The sequence below is a fragment of the Pleuronectes platessa genome, chromosome 10 (genome assembly GCF_947347685.1).
Source record: "Pleuronectes platessa chromosome 10, fPlePla1.1, whole genome shotgun sequence".
In the NCBI taxonomy this organism is placed as follows: domain Eukaryota; kingdom Metazoa; phylum Chordata; class Actinopteri; order Pleuronectiformes; family Pleuronectidae; genus Pleuronectes; species Pleuronectes platessa.
In genome coordinates, this window is record NC_070635.1 from 18,469,839 (window position 1) to 18,489,923 (window position 20,085).

General features: G+C 40.7%; 1 protein-coding gene across 1 annotated transcript in view; it reads right to left on the bottom strand.

Annotated features, from left to right (window-relative positions):
* LOC128449739 (eukaryotic translation initiation factor 3 subunit H) overlaps nt 1-20,085 on the bottom strand; it is a 55,519-nt gene that overhangs the window by 25,556 nt on the left and 9,878 nt on the right. The window contains exon 2 of the mRNA XM_053433032.1: nt 18,803-18,959. Coding sequence (XP_053289007.1) covers nt 18,803-18,959 — 157 coding nt within the window. The remainder of the gene's footprint in view (nt 1-18,802; nt 18,960-20,085) is intronic.

A 20,085-nucleotide genomic window follows, 5' to 3' on the forward strand; every position in this document is an offset into this window, starting at 1 on the left:
AGAGAGAGAAAGAGAGGGGTGGGGGATGGCTATGAGGACCACCATCATTTACCCCGAACCCCTACATTGAACAGGTTACATACAACAACAAGAGGAGAATCGCGGGCTGACCGGCGAGTAGAAATGTGGGACCGGGTTGAACAGCCCGGCGGCTGCGCGCTGCAGAATGAACGCTGCGCGGCAGCTACATTGTGTGGTGCTGCTCCTCATCGGATTCTTTGAATCCAAAGTGTTCCCATACAAGATAACTTTTTCTGCCCTTTTTGTCGATCGAACGGGGCTGCCCTCCCTCTGCCATTTTCCACTCGCGCTGTTTTTTAAATACCGCCAGTCCCCACACACACACACAACTCTCCTCCTTCACTTTACAGCTGCTATAGAGTGAGAGCAAATCAGCTAGGCTGCGTTGAATGCTTTGGGGGAAGGACTGAATTGTGCATGCTCGTCTCTTTCGGGAAAAAATGCCAAATAATCGCTTCAACTCGATTATAGTAGTTTGAGGATCGTTTGACCCAATAATCGAAATCACGATTAAATTTCGATTAATCGAGCAGCCCTATTACTAACAAAATATTTAGATCTCCTTCGCTCTTTGTTAATCTTAGTAGACATAATGGCATTGTTGATGGAGCTAACGTGTTTTAAAGGCATGGTTATCACTTAATAATTATATACTTCTATTCTGTTTTTTGCAAGTGTAAAACTCACAAATTAAGAAAGTACAGAGGTAGGTTAGCCAATAATTACCTTTACAGATAATGGACTGGGGAAGTTAAGAGAACAGATGAGACTGAAGTTATTTAACAGAACATCAAATAGAGTAAAAGCGACTGAGGATGCGTTTATCATTAAATCAGCCACTCAATAAGTAACAGTTATACATTCAATCTATCCCATCACTTTATAAACTGGGCTTTATCAGATAACATGCCAATCATTCATTAAGTGACAATAAAAACTCAGTCACTTGCTTTGCTCTACTACCAACCTCCAGATCCCCAGTGCATTTAGGAAAAAACTAAATATAACCTGAATTCAAAGTGAATGACTCTTCATCTGATATTTAAAGTTTGGATTCACAGTGGATGCAGGGTTTTCAAACTCGTCAACAAATTCTTCTCAGTGTCCTTGACTTCTTTGCAACTGGTTTCATTCAGAATCTCCAGTGTAAGAGTCTAAAATGGGAAACGTTGTGGATCTGTAGGAAGATCATGCAATTATTTCTGTGCTGAGAATTTAAAAAGCACAGGGATGGATACAAAGAAATTATAAAAACATGGGATTCCACAGTGTTTTCCCCAAGGCTCGTAGGTCAACTGAGCAGCTGCAAGCCACAGATAGGCCGAGACCCCACGAGTGTTCACACACAGTAATGGAACACCTTGTTATTTTTCCTCTGTTAACTCTGTTAAGAACATAATACCTCGTGAGAAGCATGGTTATGGCATCACCAAGCTATACGGGTGCTTTTCAGTAGCAGGGAAAAGGAGACTGATCAAAATTGAGGGAAAGATGAATTCAGCCAAATACAGAGAGGTGCTTGACAAAAATCCGCTCCAACGTTTGTGCAAGTTAAACCTTCGGCACGACAATGATCCAGAGTGTAGAGCAAAGACAATGCTGGAGTGGCTTCGGGACAAGTCAGACTGGCCTTCAGTGGCCCAGAATTAAACCCCACAGAACATCTGTGCATAGACGGCAGCTCACACATGCTTCCATCCAATCTGCTGGAGCTTTGGAGGATCTGCCAAGAAAAGTCAGATAAACTGCCCAAATCCAGGTGTACAAAGCTTGTAGAGACTTAAGCCAAGAAGACTCAGTGTAATTACAGCTAAGGGGACTTAGAATAAAAAGTGCTGAATTAAGGGTACTCATTAGTAAATGAGGTTAGATTTTTTGTTGTTGCTAAAAACACGTTTTTCATGTGATGTTTTGGAATATTTGGTGTAAAATGGCAATTTTATTCATTTACAATTTACATCTACAACAAGATACATCTGACTTTGCTTTTTGGATGACACAACCTCCTTTCAACACTCAAGCAGACCAACAAACCTACAAATTGCAACATGCCATTCCCATGTCAAATAATAACGACCACGGAGTGATGTAAATGCCACCTTCGTTTAAAAAACACACAGCAACACAAAAACAGACTCCCAGTACACTAACAAGGTTAAGCCTCTGGAGATCTAGAGAACTTTGATTCATGTTACAAGGTACTTTTTATAACAATATTAAAGTATTTTTAAAGAGATATATGAAAATTATTATTAATTTTTTTAATTTGAAGAGGTATCCTGGGAAATGTATTTTATTGGCCATATTTTGTTACCTAGGCTTTTGACCAAACACCAACGCAGGATAATTATGTTTTACGTTCTTTCGACTACCACTGAGATGGAGGCGATGAATGTAATGAATGTGGGCGCTACCACTGATCCACGAAAATGAACCAAATGGCTTTTAGGTCGTAGCTGGTGGGGCAAGTGGACATGTTATGTAATCAGTGTGTGCCTGAACACTGTAACGCCAACTACCATGGCAACCCTGATGTTGATCTGTACCTCAGGCTGATATGTGGAGGTTAGGCAGCAGGAGCATAGCAGGTATTTGATTCTCCTTCTCTCTCCCTTTCTAAAACAATGTTACAAGCCACTGTGGATCACAGACCGGTTTCAGCAGAGCCCTCACATGATCATACAAAACTAATATCTTGGAAATCTATAGCTAGTCCTTGCATGGCCAGCTAGTTTAGAAGCTATACATCCGTCTATATTCTCTGTCCAAAACAGGACAAACCCTTCTTGCTCCCCACTGTAGTATAAGTAAGACAGCTGGTGATACTTTGTGGATGGAGCGGCAGCATTAGCCAGAGAATAGCCAATTTAACAATATCATCAAGGCATAGAGGGGAAGCATGCGCCACCGTTTGCTATTCCTCACTCATTTCTACTGCCCTGACGCCTCTCCTATCAATCAATCTAGGTCCCGAGGCCAGACAGGGAATGAGTCTGCCCATTCCCTTTGCACTGCTTGATTGTGTGTGCGGTGTGTTGGTGTGTGTGCGCGTGTGAGACAGACAGCGAGAGAGAGGGAGGGAGGGAGAGGGGGGAGAAAGGAGTGTGTACGTAAGACAGAGAAAATGAAAGTGTGTTTAACGGCGTATCTGTGAAATCATGAGTTCAGCGAGGGAAACAGAAAGCGAGGAAGGAAACAGGACATGATGGTAAGTGAGAGCAGAAAATGTGGGATAGCAAGAATATGTTTTTCTAGGTGAGCAGGTGGGTAAGCATAAATGTGTGGAAAACACACTGAAATAGGACAAACTGGGAAATGGGAAGCCTAAGGATACCATGTGCTGCATGCTGTACGTTTGAATCGCTCATGCATTTGTTTGTCTGGGCATATATATATATATATATATATATATATAAATATAGCTGTGAGGGCCAATTTTGGCTAGACCTCACAAATAAAATAGTTTTTGATGGGTAAGATTACATTTTAGGGTTACAATTATAATAAGGTTAGGCATTTAGTTGTGATGGTCGGGGTAAGGGGCCAGGGAATGCAATATGTCAATGAGTGTCCTCACAACTATAGAGAAACGCGTGTGTGTGTGTGTGTGTGTGTGGAGATATTTATCAGCCAGGAGATAAACTTTACACCTTCTGTAGTAATGTTAAGAGTCATAATCAACAAGGCGATTCCAGTGTGTGCTTGTGTGACTTTATGTGCGAGTATGTGTCTTTGCAGTGAATCAGACAGATAGTCCATACTCTAATACTCAATGACACAAGAGGTGAACTGCATCAGACCTTGCATGCTGCTGCAGGCCACAACATCTCAGTAAAGGCAGTGAGATGTGGGAGAGAGAGTGTGTGTGTCTGTGAATGTGAGGATGCACATAGCGGTGTGTCACAACATGTTCTAATCACCACCCCGACAGGCTGATGGGGCCTTGCCTGAATAACTGTTGTGGTTTAGCACATGCACACACACACACGCACGCACGCACGCACACACACACACACACACACACACACACACACACACACACACACACACACACACACACACACACACACACACACACACACACACACACACACACACACACACACACACACACACACACACACACACACACACACACACACACACACACACACACACACACACACACACACACACACACACACACACACACACAAATGTCCATGAACGTCAAGTTTAGCTGATGAATAATAAAATGGTGACAAAAAAGTTGGAGCTACATTTTCTTAATCTTCCATTCCCTTCACTTTCCTCATGAGTTTGGAGAAAATTCAGATAGTCGGCCAGTCAGACCTCTATCCACAATAACCAGATTACATTACGTAGGAGTCTTTTTCTCGGTTAATCACGAGAAATAAAATTGGTTGTTAGATGATTTATAAGAATGAAAAATAACTCTTGTATGCTTTGTTTTAAACTAAAATATTCACCTCCGACTGCATTGCCCTCCATAGAGAGGGAGTGGTGTTCAGCATGGTAAAAGTCAAGAGACGAGTTTGCTTTCTTACGCAGTAAAAAACATTTTTCTTTATGATGACCCATCAATATCGTCTCGGAGTTGAAAATAAAAACAGAAAACAGTCCTTTCGGATGATTGATACAACTGCTATGTTTGCTGGATTGCTAATTCCTCATATTCTGCCCGAGGTGCTTAGTGGTGGTAACAAAGCATGCTCATTTTAGCGTTTCATAAATATGTCAGAGCCAAAAGGAAAGAAGACACGTTTTTATGTGATTTACAATTTAGAGACACCTTATTCTGCCAGTGTTTTGCTCTGTGAAGAAGTATGTTGTTCCACACTTTCTACATATTTGTTTCATCTTCTGATTGGACTTGGAACAAATCTAATTTAGTGAGTCTACACTTACGAACAATTCATGTAACACACTTTTACTTCACGCTCAATTCTGACATTAATTAACTTAATCAAAACAAACTCAAAGCTGTTTTGTAATGTAAAAGAGAGTCAGTTTTCTTTAAAATCCTGACACTTTTGTTAAGCATTGTATAAATACACTCGGTTTGACTTAACCTCACTTGCTGCAAAACACTACATCTGCTGTTGTTTACTGCGGTGTAGAAAGTGGATCTCTCTGTTTGAAGGCCTCGAGACAACCTGTCTGTTCTGCCTTGTTGCTCTACTGCTGCGTTCCTGTTTACCCTTCCTCTCTTAACCATGCTTCTCCTCTGGATTCCCTAAAAAAAAAAAAAAAAGATAATACATGCTGATAATAACTTTCTCCTCCTCAGAGTCTGTTCACCACAATACAAGACTATTGTGTAGAGTCCTGAGAACTTGCAAACCAAGTGTTCATTGATGCCCTGAGCATTTTGGATCAATACAATTTATTATTGAGGGAAAGCTCAGTAGTCGTAGATTGAAATGTAATCAAGCTAGAAAGTAATACGATATCTTCAAAATGAATATAGAGAAAAAGAGAAATATAGCTGCAAGCATCAAAGATCCAGGTCCAAGCAGTTAATGATAGCACATGAATGAAATGTGTGGATTCGAATCCCAGATATTTGTTTATCCAGTAAACTTTACTCGTCTACTGTGCCACTAAGGAGACATGGTAGCTATGATATAACTGGGATATTTTGTTCAATTCTTACTCAAAGTGCAATTGACAGTTGTAGATGTTGGAGACAAAATTATATCACAAATTCAAAAACATGGTGGAAAATGCTGTACATTATGACTAACAATGATATTGAATGTTAGAGCGCACTTTTAAAATATCTGGTCACCATTTGAAACTAGTATCCAAATTAGTTTAGGTAACATTTGAATGAAGAATTGTGGAGATAAATATGTTAATTGATTAAGCATAGTTTAAAACATAATGTAACGGACTCTGGGTCTGTCAGACATACAGGCGATTAAGTTTGATTTGTACAGACTTTTCAAAATTCCTGGAAGAGAAATTTGTTCATTTTTTGAAAACGATGCCAAATTTCACCAGATCGAAAGAAGAACCTCTGACAAGTTAGTTTGAATTTTAAAGAGCCGAGGACCATTGAATTAAATAAGGAAATACAGGGTGAAGGCAGAAAATGATAACAAAGTTATTCTCAAGGACACTGAAGATATATCATCTAATGCACAAGTCTGTACCGTGCACCCTGGAGGTGAGACGTTCTAAAGTGTGAGCCACTGAGGCTAAATTTGACATTTTCAGAATGTATGGATCTATTCCCTCATCCTTCCTCACCACCCATGTGTAACTGAGATTTAGCCTGATAGCACCAGCGAAAATACAGTTTCCTCCATGAAAAACACCAATCACGGCTCTTCATTTGTCCCACTGGCACAATAACATATGTCAATTAGGCTTTGAGCTATATGACATTGCCCTTGAGTGAACCAACAGGAGCTTCCTACATAAACCCCGGACTGATTTCTTAATGAAAACAAAACAATTTTCACTTCCAATAAGCAGGACAGACACAAACATGCAGGTACAGGGCTGACTTAACTGCTTTTATTAAGTAGGTTTGTGGCTTCAAGCACCATTTACTGCAGCCGACAATAAAGAGAAGCCAAGACTTAAAAGAAAAGATGAAAAATAACCACAAAAACTCTTACTAAACCACCTCCCCCCAAACAACTAAGAAAAGTAAATGAGCACCAGAATATTGAAGCAACCATGTTAAGAGGCACTTTCATTAAGGTGCAGAACAGTGATTACCAGCCAGGGAATGTACCCCAGGGGTCACATGAAAAGATTTTAAGTATCTCAACAATTTGAAAAAGATGAAAATTACAATATAAATAAAAAAAATACAGTGAGATGTTTCACCCTTAGCTCATGTAACTTCTGAAGTCTGAAGAATAGAAATAACAAGCTAAAGAATAGAAAATGATGACTTTGCCTAGATGAATCAATAGCTTTCCAAAACAATTTTATATTAATGAAAAGAGAATAATGACATGATCTTATATAATATCAGTAGTTGAAAAGTAGTCAAGTACAGTTTTGATTGAGTGAAGCAAATGTTAAGCGAAAGTTTCCTGTCAAAAAAAGACTGATATTATATTTTTCATTTTAAATCATCTTTGTTTAAAGCCAACTTTAAATTTGACTATGAATCAGCATTAACAAAAGCAGTGTAGTTATTTAAGGCCATGGCATTTGGCACATTAGTGTAAAAACTATAAATTAATTGAAAATCATTACTAATTTCTAGAGCTAATCACCTTGCTCAGTAAGAATTCTGATAACTTGTCTCACTCCCTTTCCCAATTCATATGTGCCTCACAGAGCACACGGCCCTACAGACCTGCGGCATCTTGGGTACTTCTGTCAAAGACATTATGTTCAGTCACATTCTTTGCTTCCCTTCCTCTAAAGAGAATGGAGGACAAACACTTTCTTTCCAAGCATTGTCAAGGTCAGCAGCTGCTGATGTGAGAGAGCAGATAGCTCGTCCTCCTGTCAAGGCATTTTGTCCGTCCACGCATTCATCTGTCGGAGGGAGGGAGCAGTGATGAATGTGCGAGTTGTCGGGAAGTAAATGGTGGTATCGAGTTGTGGTCTAGTCCGGGGTGTCAGGAGAGACACCGGGCTAATTTTCAAAAGCGAGGCTATAATGGGATGTGTGTGCCTATTTGCGAGTATGTCTGTGTGTTTGTGCGAGTGCACCCACTATGATCCATGTTCCACCTGGCACAGTGGATTAGGTGCAATTAATCTTAGTTAAGCAAGCCCCGCAGAGGGCTGCCTCCCTAAAACGTGCGTGCACATACAAACAGACACTAGGCCACAAAGAGGCACACAAACACCCTCAGTGATGCATGGGAGAGGGTAAGAGCGTAGGGGAGCAGATGCTTTGTGTGCTTAACACACTGACGAGTTCACCATATGCACATTTGACAGCGCCGCTTGTCACAGGGCTTTGCTTGTACAGTGGGAATAGGGAGATGATGTGGAGGAGGAACTGATGAGCCTGTTTGTTTTAAATCCTAGTTTGGGGGAAGGAATTCTTACTTGATCTCCTTGTCAGCACTCATTTAACAACCCCTAAGCTAGCAACAGGTACAAAGTGTTGAGTGTGCATGTATCGTTATGAAGGCTGGCGCACATCTGTTGTCCTTAATATGTATCAGCTATACATATTTCTTTTTCATTTATGACTCAATATAAAAGTCTGTATGGAAGTGATACATTTCATAAATGAGACATGTATGACACACTGCAAATTAAATGTCTTTCATCAAAAACAAATCACAAGCTTAAATCTATCTAAATCCTTCTCTTTATCCTTTCATTTCCGTGCTGGGGACAACAGGTGTAGCAGCTAAAACCTGTGCATGTATTCACAGGTGTAGTTCCCACAGAGGAGCAATTAATTGCAGTGGCATCACCTACAGCATTTGTTAAATCCGTATGCCACATGGCCTCACCTGTGTAAAAAAAAAAAAATACTACAACTGTCAGACTCGCATGACTAAACGTTGGACCATAGGTGATTAATACAAACCCAACGGAGCAGCAAGTGAGAGGGAAACATTCAGGTTCCTGCAGGCAAATGTTCTGTTCTTTTTTCTGCATAAAAAATGTTAGACATGTAACAGTTGAATCATTGCTTTGTTTTTTATTTCTTCACCATCGAGATTGAAGGGGGGGGGGGGGGGGGGGCCTTCACAGGTCTCCTGTTGGTGTTCGTGGTTATTTTTTATTCTTTCCACTATTTTGATGACATGTGACAATGGTTTCTATACTTTTCTCTAACTGCTTCTCGCCATTTCTTCTTCCTCGTCATCTTGCTCCATCTTTTCCCAGTTCTCTTCTTCCTTCTGCCCTAACTGTCAATCTTTTGCTCTGTTTCTTAAAAAATTTCACTCATAATTATCCCTTTTTTTCCATCAACCCCTCATTCCTCCCTTCCCTCCTCTCTTGCCACCCTCCATTTCTCTTATCCTTGTCACATCCTTCTCTCGTTCTTATCTTTTAACCCTCCTCCTGCTCCCTTCAGCCCACCTGGATTAGCAACAGCCCAGAGTGATGCATTTTGACCCTACCTCCGCACACACAAAATTTTATGTGGGGCTGAATCGTGATCAGACAAAGGAGCGGATGAATAAAACAGTGGAGCTGATGGCAGTGGTGACGGCACCCAGGGGACCCACACTCTTGATTTATAACGCCGGGTTAGCATTCAAAAGCAGATACAGCTCCAGCTCGCTGCTAACAGCCAGTCTCAGATCTACACTACAGGGGGAGAGACAGAAAGCTCAGATAAAAAGCTAGAGAGGGGGGGAAGGAGGAAAGGTGAGAGACTGGGGAAATTGAGCCAAAAGACAGCGAATAAGAATTTTTAAGCGCTCAGGAAAGGTGCCCCTCCAAAATCCTATATTTAATGTATATATATTTCCCATAAAAGGTGGGATACCAAGTGATTTCTAATTAGCCTCACTGAGCACTGAAAAACGGAGGGAATCAATTTCCCATTTGGGGCAGGTAAAGTGATCTATTGAAGGTCTAACCCTGAGAAAGACCTGATCAGAATGGATGAGAGACAACTTTTTAGAAAACACACATGCACGCACTCACACACACGCACACGCCTTGCTGCATACTGAATAGTGTATTTACTGGGAGGAGCGGAAAGATCATGGCAGAGGTATTTTTAATCCCCCTGACTTCAATTAACCCACCGTGAAAATGTCTGTCACACACGACAATTAAAGCTCCCAAAACCGAGGACTAACCTTGCAGACCCTACTAGATGGAACCGCTGATGTAATTGGCCTTAATTAGTTCTGTTTGTATTTTCTCTTCCATTTCTTTGCCTTGCTTTAAGCAGATTAAGATTTATTTTAAAATGTTGTTTCACAAGCCTCCCCTCCAACGAACAATTTTCAGCTGGATCTTGACAGATAATTATTTTAGCAATAAAATCTAGGAAAAGTGTATAAGATGCCACCTACACATACACTGGACGCATTGGTTTTCTCTGTACAATCTCGACTAAAGAAATGTAGCACGCCTTAGCTGTACTACTACACCTACTACTTCAGAGAAATCCAGTGTATTCACTCTGGGATAAAAGGTGTGCATTATTCAAGCAATATGATGTAGGTGCCTCATTTTGGAAAATGATGCACCAAATTATTAAAAGCAAACACGTCTTTAAATATTGAAACAAACATTGTTTCAAACCCAACACTGATGAACACATCCACGCACTGAAACTCGACAGGGGCATGGGAAGTATGTTTGCTCACGGCCAAATAAAGTTCACTCTTCCTTTTCAGATCTTATTTCTTGGTTTTCACAATGAGCAAGGTAGCTTAATTATAAATAATAATAAAAAACATTTGCAGACAAAAGGTGGCAAATGAAACTGAGGGGTGGATGATGAAGGGAAAGCAAGGACACTGGAAGCCACTTAAATCTGAAGGAGTAGAATATTCAGTGGAGGCGTCAAGGCCCATTGGATGGACAATGACGGATGGAGAAGAGCCAAAGAATATGAAGCAGGTGATGCAGCTTTGTTGCCAGCTATAGACAAAGCAAAGGAGCTATCAAAATTAACAGTGACGTTACTTTTGGATCCGCGCTGCAGTACAGACATTTTATTCATTTTCTGGCCAATATTCAGGAGGGACTGTATGTGACAACGCAAAAGTCTGTTCGCTGATTCAGACATTTTCAAGAACTTTTCCAGCCCAACCCCAGGTAAAATAAATATGAAAGAAAATGGCCATTACTGTAATGTTTGGATGGGTAATTTCTTTGTTGTGAACGTTTCTGACACAGATTCTCCTTTTCCGTTTTTCACACGTGAAACTCCAGAATACATCCGGAGGTTTTCCTGAGTTTGCATGTCTTTGAGGTCTGAAAAAAGTTTAGTAGCTGAACTAGCTTGCAAATGTGAGCCACCTGATGACTTAAAGAAAAAAAATGTGTATTATAATTTAGTAAATGTATTCTACAGTTGTAAAGTGACTGTCTGTTTTCCCATTGAAAGGGCACGCTTGAATTATCTTAAAAGCCGAACTCAAATAACAAGAGGTGGTGATGTAACAATAATTAATGTCTTTTTTCATTAAAATTAGTGGTGACTCAAAGAATTTTCTGTGGTGCGTCAGTTCCACCTTCACAATTGCCCAAAGTACTTAAATGAATAGATCAGTATAAGCACCAGTTTGAATCATTGATACAAATGGTCTTTCGCCTCAATTGAGGTGTAATTTTGTGTTGCAGGCTTGAGGGGGTTGTTTCACTTATTACTGTCTAATGTTTTGGTTTGACTACACAGACAGAGCCATTGCTTTTCAGAAAATAAATTAGGTAATTGAGGCTCAATGTGTTAATTGCACCAAAGCAGTGCTCATTTAAAAAAAATTATGTAATATATCCAAAGTTTGCAAAAAGGTCATTTTGATATGGGTTTTATGATATGTAGGCCCTAAGGCAGGCTTGCCCCTCAGTAAACGACAAAAAGCTCTGGTCAGGCTCTTAAGAGCAAAGTGCTGCAAGCTAATGAAAAAACTCACAATCACAAAATGTATGGCCAACAAAAAGGAGAAGCATTTGGGGGGGGGGGGGACTCGCATTGCAGTGGATTTATTATACTTTCGAGTCATTTGGCAGCCAGAGGCACGGGAGGTACAGACCTTTTGGTATTGACTTGTCACAGCAGGACAAGCAAACGTGTAACTAATAACATTAAAGACTGCTTGGATCCATTTAGTTTCCAGTGCACCATACCAATGGGCCAGCACGCGCAATTGCGATGCCTAGAAATGGAAGAGAGCCATGATTAATGTTATTAGTTACACTTGTGCTTGACAAGTCAAAATGTCTGCTTTTAGAAAGGTGTGTTGTTCATAGACAGTGAGTAAAGAATGGACTCTTATTTTCAAAAGTACTGCTAAATCCTGGCAGTTAATGTCAAGGGGATAAACAATAGAATGCTGATGATCCTAAACATGCCTCCAAATGAACAACAAACTGTTCACAGTAATGACTTTTAGGGCGAAATTTCTGTTACAGTTCAATCACACAGTGTCTGTGACCCAACAACCAAAATATATCCTTTTAACCTGACATACTCCATAATTAAGAATGAGGATTAAAAAAAACACCCTTAAGAAATAACAGACTTTATTGAGGTGAAGGCAGTGATTTCTTCTCCCTCCAAGTTGTTAAATAAGCTCATTAGGAGCAACTCTGTCATGTTCTCCTGCCGAGGTTGTGTGATATTGTTTGGAAGCAAAACATACCATCAGTAATGCAGATCAATGTAAAGGTTTACCACAAGTGTACAGCTATAACTCTAACCTAAGGTCTAATCAGTCAAGACATGTTAAAACTCTTGCATATGCGTGTGGGGCGTTTAGATGGCGTCATTTCAAGGGCTTAAGATAGTTTCAGATTATAGTTTTCACAGGTAAACACATTTTAGAGAATTGTTTAAATGACACCTATTTTTTTAGGGACTTGCTCTTGGCTTTCCTTTTGGAGTTTTAATCCTTGCCGCCAGTTTTCCCATTGTACGGATGCATTGTTTTTATCTCACTGCTCAATCATATTCACATTATCTGAAGTTGTGAGGCTAATTGGTTTGCTGAGCATAAGCAACTAATAACTGAAAAGAGGGTGCCAATCAGCAGAAGTCAACCTCGTTAAGGACCATAAGTTGTTTATACACCAAGAAAATCTTTCTATGCTCTTTTTAATTAAGCGTCTTGTTAGGACTGGAGTAACAACAACCTGTTATATGTTGTCATGTCAGATGTCCAAAATAAATCCTCATTGGCTAAGAAAAGGCTGTTGTCTGAGGTGCCCGGCTGAAATCAAAACATCTCTAATTACTGAATCAGGACACATCAGAAAACAAGCTCCCTTAAAATTTGTTTGCCAGCCAGTTTGACAACTGTTCCCATCCTCTGGGCCAAGCCGAAGCATAACATGAGCCCAGACAAGGGAACTGGCAGCCCTGCCACCTGTGCTGGGCAGAGAGCTTGTAGCTTGGCATGGGGCTGTGGGACAGCCAGAAGGAATACAATACAAATACTTCTTAGAGGGGGGGGGGGAAACCCAATAACAAATATACATACGTTTTTTTATTAGTTTGTATGTATGGAGTCAAGAACACATTAGCAAACTTGCATGAGAAATATATTTTATCCAAGCAATTATTGGGGGGGGGGGCCTATTTGGAGGTATTCCCTCAAAGTAGAGTCAAAGTAATAACTCCAAATGTAGGTTCTCTTCGGCTGTCATTGATGGATTGCTCTCGTCACAAAAAGATTACACAAAACCTTCCGTGGCTATTTAAAGACATCATTTTCAGGAAATGAATGCTTCATTTCCAGGGCATAATTACTAACAGGACGTTGGTTGGGTACTCGCATCATTCGTCTATCCAACAGTATATTGCTTAATAAATCCTCCAAAATGTGGTGCCAGGGACGGAGGGAGGATTTGATAGTGGAGTGGAAAGATCGAGAGTATTAGCGAGGTGAAAAGTGAAACTGGCTTTTTCCAGGGCTCTAGGGCAAGGACACAGCCAGGCCAGAGTCATGGGTTCCATGCACAGCTCCACTTAGTATTAATTTGGGTCTGTTCATAGAAGTTTGGACTTTACAGATTTCCCCAGCTCTGTCAGTAATTTACTCCTCATCTCTGTGTCTATCATTCACGCTGTGCACTGCCAGCCGAATCGAATCAAGCCAAACCGAGTGGCGCCCTTCCATATCCATCGTCTAAGTTTACAAATTCTGTTGTTTTTACCCAGTCTACACAATATCCGATAAAACTGTTTGTGTGCGTGATTGCGAGAGACTAGCTGAATTCTGAATGAATGCGCAGCTGTGAAGAAAGATCTGACGCCTCTAAGAAAAGTATGGATCATTATGTGATAATCAGTGTTGATATTGCGGCGCTATTTCGTACAAATCTAAAAAAATTATTAAATTGTAGCAGGTAAGAGATGTCAGCAAAGTCTGAGTGAGAGAGTGAGAGTGAGAGAGAGAGAGAGAATCAGCAGAGTTAGTGTGTGAGACCGCTACCTTTCCCTTAGGTTCTGGGACTATCATAAAGAAGCTACACAATTTGTTTATAGTAATCAACCACTAAAAGGGATGAATTTGGCCAGATGACAAATAATACGTTTTTTCCACTGGACAATCATTTTGTGGGGAGGAGGAGGCAGCTGCCGCTCGATTCTCTGTGCAGAAAAAGCCCTGTAAAATACCGGATTGTGAAAAGTAGTAAAGGAAAGATCCAACGCCAGTGATTGCTGAGGAGGAAGAAGGGACATTGTGGGCAAGAAGGGGCTGAGGCATGAGAGGGGGAACAGAAGAAAATACAAAAAAGGGCAGGCTAATTAGGTTCTATACCTTCAGGATACCTCCTCCTGCTCCTGAACACCAGTGACATGGGTTGGATGTTAAGCATACTTCCCAGAATTGGTAGTGAGCAGCATGTAGTTTATGTAATCCCAGGAAAATGAATCATGATGTACAAGTCTGAATTGTACTTAGCCACATTTCATTTCATTGTTTAACTAACAGAAATTCAAACATTGATGAGACTTTTTCTGTTCACCTGCTTTTGAAGTTCCATCTACCAAAAAGCAAATAACAAGTGACACAGAAATAGCTTAGTGATTCACTGCAGAAAGGATAATTAACCCTTTGAATTATTTTTTTTGTTTTGTTTTACACTATAGTTCACTGTGTCCAATGAAAAATATCATTGAAGCCACTTACTTTACTTAAATCCTTTCTGTGTTGTTGGATCTTGGGCAGTGAACTCTAAGCTTTGTGCACTCCATGAGTATGAGCATGTCAGAAAGGAGCTGCAGGCCACAGTTTGGGTTTCTCATGGCAGATTTTGAGTAAAAAAAAACAAATAAAAACGGGGACGGGTGCAATGCGAAAACCCACACGCCATCAAATATACATAGACTATGTTGACACCGAAGTTGGCAAGAGCCAGAGTCCACCACGTGCACCAGCACATGGAGAGACACTGCAGAGTTAGGTGGAGTATAATTGACAGTACTCACAAAGTTTAGCGCTGAAACTAATGCTTGATTTAGCTTTAAGCATCATTGAAAAACCTCTTCCCTTGTGAAAATAGCTTTTTTGCAACTAATAAACACAAAATATAAATGCACCCGGTACAGCACATACCTTCACCAAGGCCAAACAGCTTAGACTTAAATCAAGCTGCACCGAAAATTGCACACAATGATGGATATCGGTCCTCGAAATCGTTTTTTTTTTTTTTTTTTTCATCAAGATTCATGAATTTCTCCCTGGGAAATTGGTAGAAATGTCGAGAGAAAAAACTCTCACAATGCTTAAGTGAAAGATCCGGCTTTGTGCGGATCCATGCCAATATTTAATAGGGTTCTTTCTTGGCCCGTGTCCCATCCTTCCGGCAAGTTTTGTAGAACACCGTCCAGTAGTTTTTGCTTACAAAGAAACAAGCAAATGACTCTGAAATGTCTAATGTAAACTTTTTCTGCCACAGTCCTTAATCTTTCTGTAGAGCTTTTTTTATTGCAGATACCACAACAATAGAAGAGGCCCAAAGCACATTATCAAAATGCAACTTGTGTGCCTCTATTGCAAAAAATGTGGAAAGAATCACTACCTGCGGTTCTACAGATCTCTCTCCATACATTTTGTCCATGAGAGCATGTCAGCACATGGGCTATAGCGGAGATGGGGTTCAGCAAAGGCTTTTTTTCCCTCTTATTTTAATTAGAGTCTACAGTGCGCACTTGATTACTCCCTTTGTCACATTACTCATGTTGTTCACTTGTGCTGCCACGGACTGTCCTGCAAGTACAGCTCCACACTGGCATCTGTTGATGGAAGAGCAGCATAGCACAGGCATGCACACACAAATACACACACAGCTTTACTTCATGTCAATCACACACCTACGCACACCCACAAAACCCCACACACTCACACAGCTGCCTGATCCTGTCCATCTCTCCTTCAGAGGTATAGATCGGAGGAGTAATACAGATCTGAGGGGCCTGTAGCCGGCTTTCAGGTTAAAAAACACATGACAACACTGGTCCAGCTAAACACAGCAGAGAGACAGATAAACACACTGACTAAACGTGTGCAGGGTGCCTGATTAGAGAACAGAATACAAACTGCTCCGCGCACTCTTTCTAGAACTAAATCTCCAGCTTTATCTCGGGGGCGTAATGATTAGCTGATATGCATCGGAAAGTCAATACAATAGTCAGAGATCCGGCTATGGTGACAGAAAAGAAATGCAGATCCAACCAAAACCAGAGAGAGATTTATTAAAAAGTGATACAAATGTCAAAAATATATTTTAGCAAAATTACCTCCTGTGTCTCATGCATGTGAACGTATGTGTGTACTCGTTTTGAGTATAGGCTTTACGCAGTGATGACATTAGGGAAAGTGAAAACCAGTGCTCCCTTTTCTAAAGGGCTATTGGAGGGTTTAGACTCACTTTTAGGGTGGGTTAGCATTAGGCATTTAGCTCCGAAGGTCAATGTTAGAGGTGGAGCTAGGGAATGCTTTTTTCCAAAAGGGTTTTCTATCTAAAATAGTGTCCCTCCCCTCTCCTGCCAACTTTCAAAATCAAATACCTACTACTTTATGCCATTCGCTTCCACGAAAAAAAGATTGAAACATCTTTCAGAAGAAATCGAGCCAGCAAGTTGCAACAACCAGGTGGGGTTAACTACTTCCAAAAACACGCTGGCTCCTAAAGTAAGTACCCCCTGTTTAAGGCAATAAGCAGTTTTATTGTCTGTGTTGCATTGTTTACGCAGATGACACTGACCCTGGTATTGCCAGTCTGCTGTGTTTCACTGGAGACTATTCATTTATCACTTCCCATTGCTTGTCCATACTGATTTTGGCAATGTATTGGAGGCATGTCGTTTTTAGCCCATGAATTAAATTAGAAGTGATCAACTGAGCGGAGAAATATGAGCTTCATTACTTTTGATGGGTTCTAGATATTTGGAAGATTTTCAATGTCTGAGATTAAGTTCACAGATCCTCCACAGAGACATGATTTTTTCAAAGTCACACCAAACTCTGTAGCTCTGTGTACCAATGTATCTGCAGTGGGTCAAGGCCACCCGCCCCACCATCAGCACAGATGAACACTGACTATTGGTTGCTATGGTGTAGACGAGAGAGAAGAGAAGAGGGTGGTCGAGCTGGTCAGCTGTGTGCGTAGGCAGACAATTCAGGCTCAAGTATGAAAACAAAACAACCAAATGTATAGGAATAGGATATATTTATCATGTTTTGCCTGCATGACACTTTTACTTGGAGTACCGCTCTTTCCATTGCGGTGAGTTAGTGGATGAAATCATGAGTGCAGCATAAACACACTGAACAGAGACGAGCATTCTGCAGTTCACGGAGTTGTCTTCTTTGTACTGTTACGTCCTTGATCTGAAATCATTTTGACACCAAACAACACTCACAACATGAATGACTACCAGCATGTTTCAAATTGGAATTTGGGTTTGTAGCGACAGATAACGTGATGTCTGTCAGCTTCAGGAGCTCGATCTAAAGCCCTGTTGAGGGGAATTTGGTTGTAGCTGTGGGGATTTCTCAAAGCGCTCCTCACTGAAGGCCTTGTTAACTTAAAGAGAGTGACAGACGGTAAATCCAGCACATCAAGAGTCAACCACATAACAAGCCATGACCCACACACAAACGGAGTTAACTGGTCCTGCCACTAACGACCTTTAGCCATCACTGGCACTGGAATCACAAACTGACAGTTGCTCGTTAGCAGTGGAACATGATTTTCTCCTTTTCCATTGGCCCTCACATCTTCTCACCTTTTCATTCTTCAGCATGACTTGCAGCAGATTTTGCATTACCACACTGTACTTGTGCTAACGATGATCGGCCAACAAACAAGGCTCGATCGAGGAAAGGCTGAGGTCAGAGGGCATGGCATCCTTAAATGTGAATGCGGAGGCCGAATGGGTAAGGAAATGCGAACGTGGGCAGATTAAATCAAACCCTCGACTCCATCCCTGCACCACTGCCCTCACACATCAACCCAGGCACTGACATTGTAGGACAGCCAGCACCTAGTTAGGTTAGTTAAAAGTCAGCATAGTCCATTACACTGTGGGGACATCTTTCACACACACGTTTAGTGAATTGCTGTTATGACTTTCTCCTCGCCTCGAAAATCAATTTTTTCTTTAAAGGAACGTGGAAATTCTACTGGGTGATTCCCTTCCTAACCCGTTTCTTTGGATTTTTCATAATTTACAGCTTATGACAATGGTGCTTTCACACATATTTAAAGATAAGATGACAAATGTAATTCATCTTCTGACACCCTGGCAGCTAAATTAAACGATTAACTCATGGCACTCGTGTCTGATAAATACCAGATAAAAGCCAATAGTGCATAACGATCTCTTATAACTACATAAGGAGAGAGAGTTGTGAGAAGAGCCACTGACTTCTCGGAGCAGAATGCTGGGCATTAATTACGGTAAAATAGATCTGTGGATAATCATCACTTTTCCCCACAATTGCCTGAATAACTTACTGTTGCAAGGTGCTGCCGTCTTGTTTGTCTGTGCACTGTCCATGACTGGACTGTTTAGAACGCGGACATGACAAAACACATTTTTCACACGTTTATTCTATTTAGTATTTTCGGTACAATTTGGATTTTATATTTTTGAGTTCGGGAGAGATAAAAGAAAGTATAGAGTGCTCTCATGTACCTTCATCGAAGTCTGCATCATCCTCAGTGTGCTGGGGGAAGGGGAAGCAGTTTGTGATCTCCAGCCGGTCTTCGACGACCAGGCCCAGCAGGACACCCTGAACCACCTCGCTGCCTTGGCCCTCTTCCTGGTAGTGCTTGATAATCTTTAGCACAACCTGTGAAAACAAACATAAGTATGAAGTATCGAACTACTGCAAAAGAACAGAGGAGTAGAGGGAGGACGTCGTCATCCTTCTTCAAATGACCATTTCATTTCTAAAACCTGAGCTGATTTATAAATTTTCCCTATTGTTTGTGCATTTTGTGGTTTACAGAATTTCTTTTAATTGTTTTATGTCAAGATTTGATTCATGTTGTTCAATTCGAGTGGATTGCTGCTCCAAATATCTGTTTTTGCTCATTTTGTTTTTTAGGGTTAGGGTTTGGTTGATAGTTTTTCCTTTCCCTCCGCAAGCAGATCTGTGGTTTTCCTTTGTTTGTATATATGCAGGCTAGGGCTGTCAAAATATGCACGGGATGATTCGTTTTTATATTTTTTAAGAAATTCGCGCATGCAGGTTTAATTATGCAATTATTTTACTTTTTTCTTGTCAGTGGTTGGGAAGGGTCAATTGTGGTTCATAGAAGCCGTTCTGGCTCAGTTTAAGCTCATTGTTGTTATCATCATCCATCGTGTAGGAAATCCTACTGCTATTTTCTAACTCTAACAATTTTTGTATACACTGTGTGAATTATTGCTGTATGTGAACGAAAAAACGAATAAAAAGATGTGTAAAAAAAAATTTAACGCATGCACGAATGACATTTTCTCTGGTGACAGCTGCTCAGTGATCAGCGCCGCTGCGTCATGATCAGAGCAGAAGTTGGACCTCGTTCTTTTTAAGTGTGAACTGGCTCAACGCTGCTTCTGCAGATTGGCTCAGATTCAGATTTCCCATTTCATTGTGTAAAGGTTTGGTTGTTTGTTTGATTTAAAAAAAAGAAAAGAGGCACAGATCTAATGAATATTATAATAAACATTTGACAGCAATGAATGTTCTTAAGAGCATTGCGATATACATAATTATAGGCTGTTAGTGTTGAAACTGGGAGCCATGGGTTTTAGTGGCCTGACCCTGACTTGGCTTGATTTATACTTATCAAAATCATACTTCAATGGTTAATGGAAATGAGCCCTTTCAGAGTCATGAATTGAGGATGTGGGATGCCACAGGGTAGCATACATGGCCCGTTATTTTTTCGTATGTGTATAAATACCCTAAAAGCCACTGCCTCATGCCA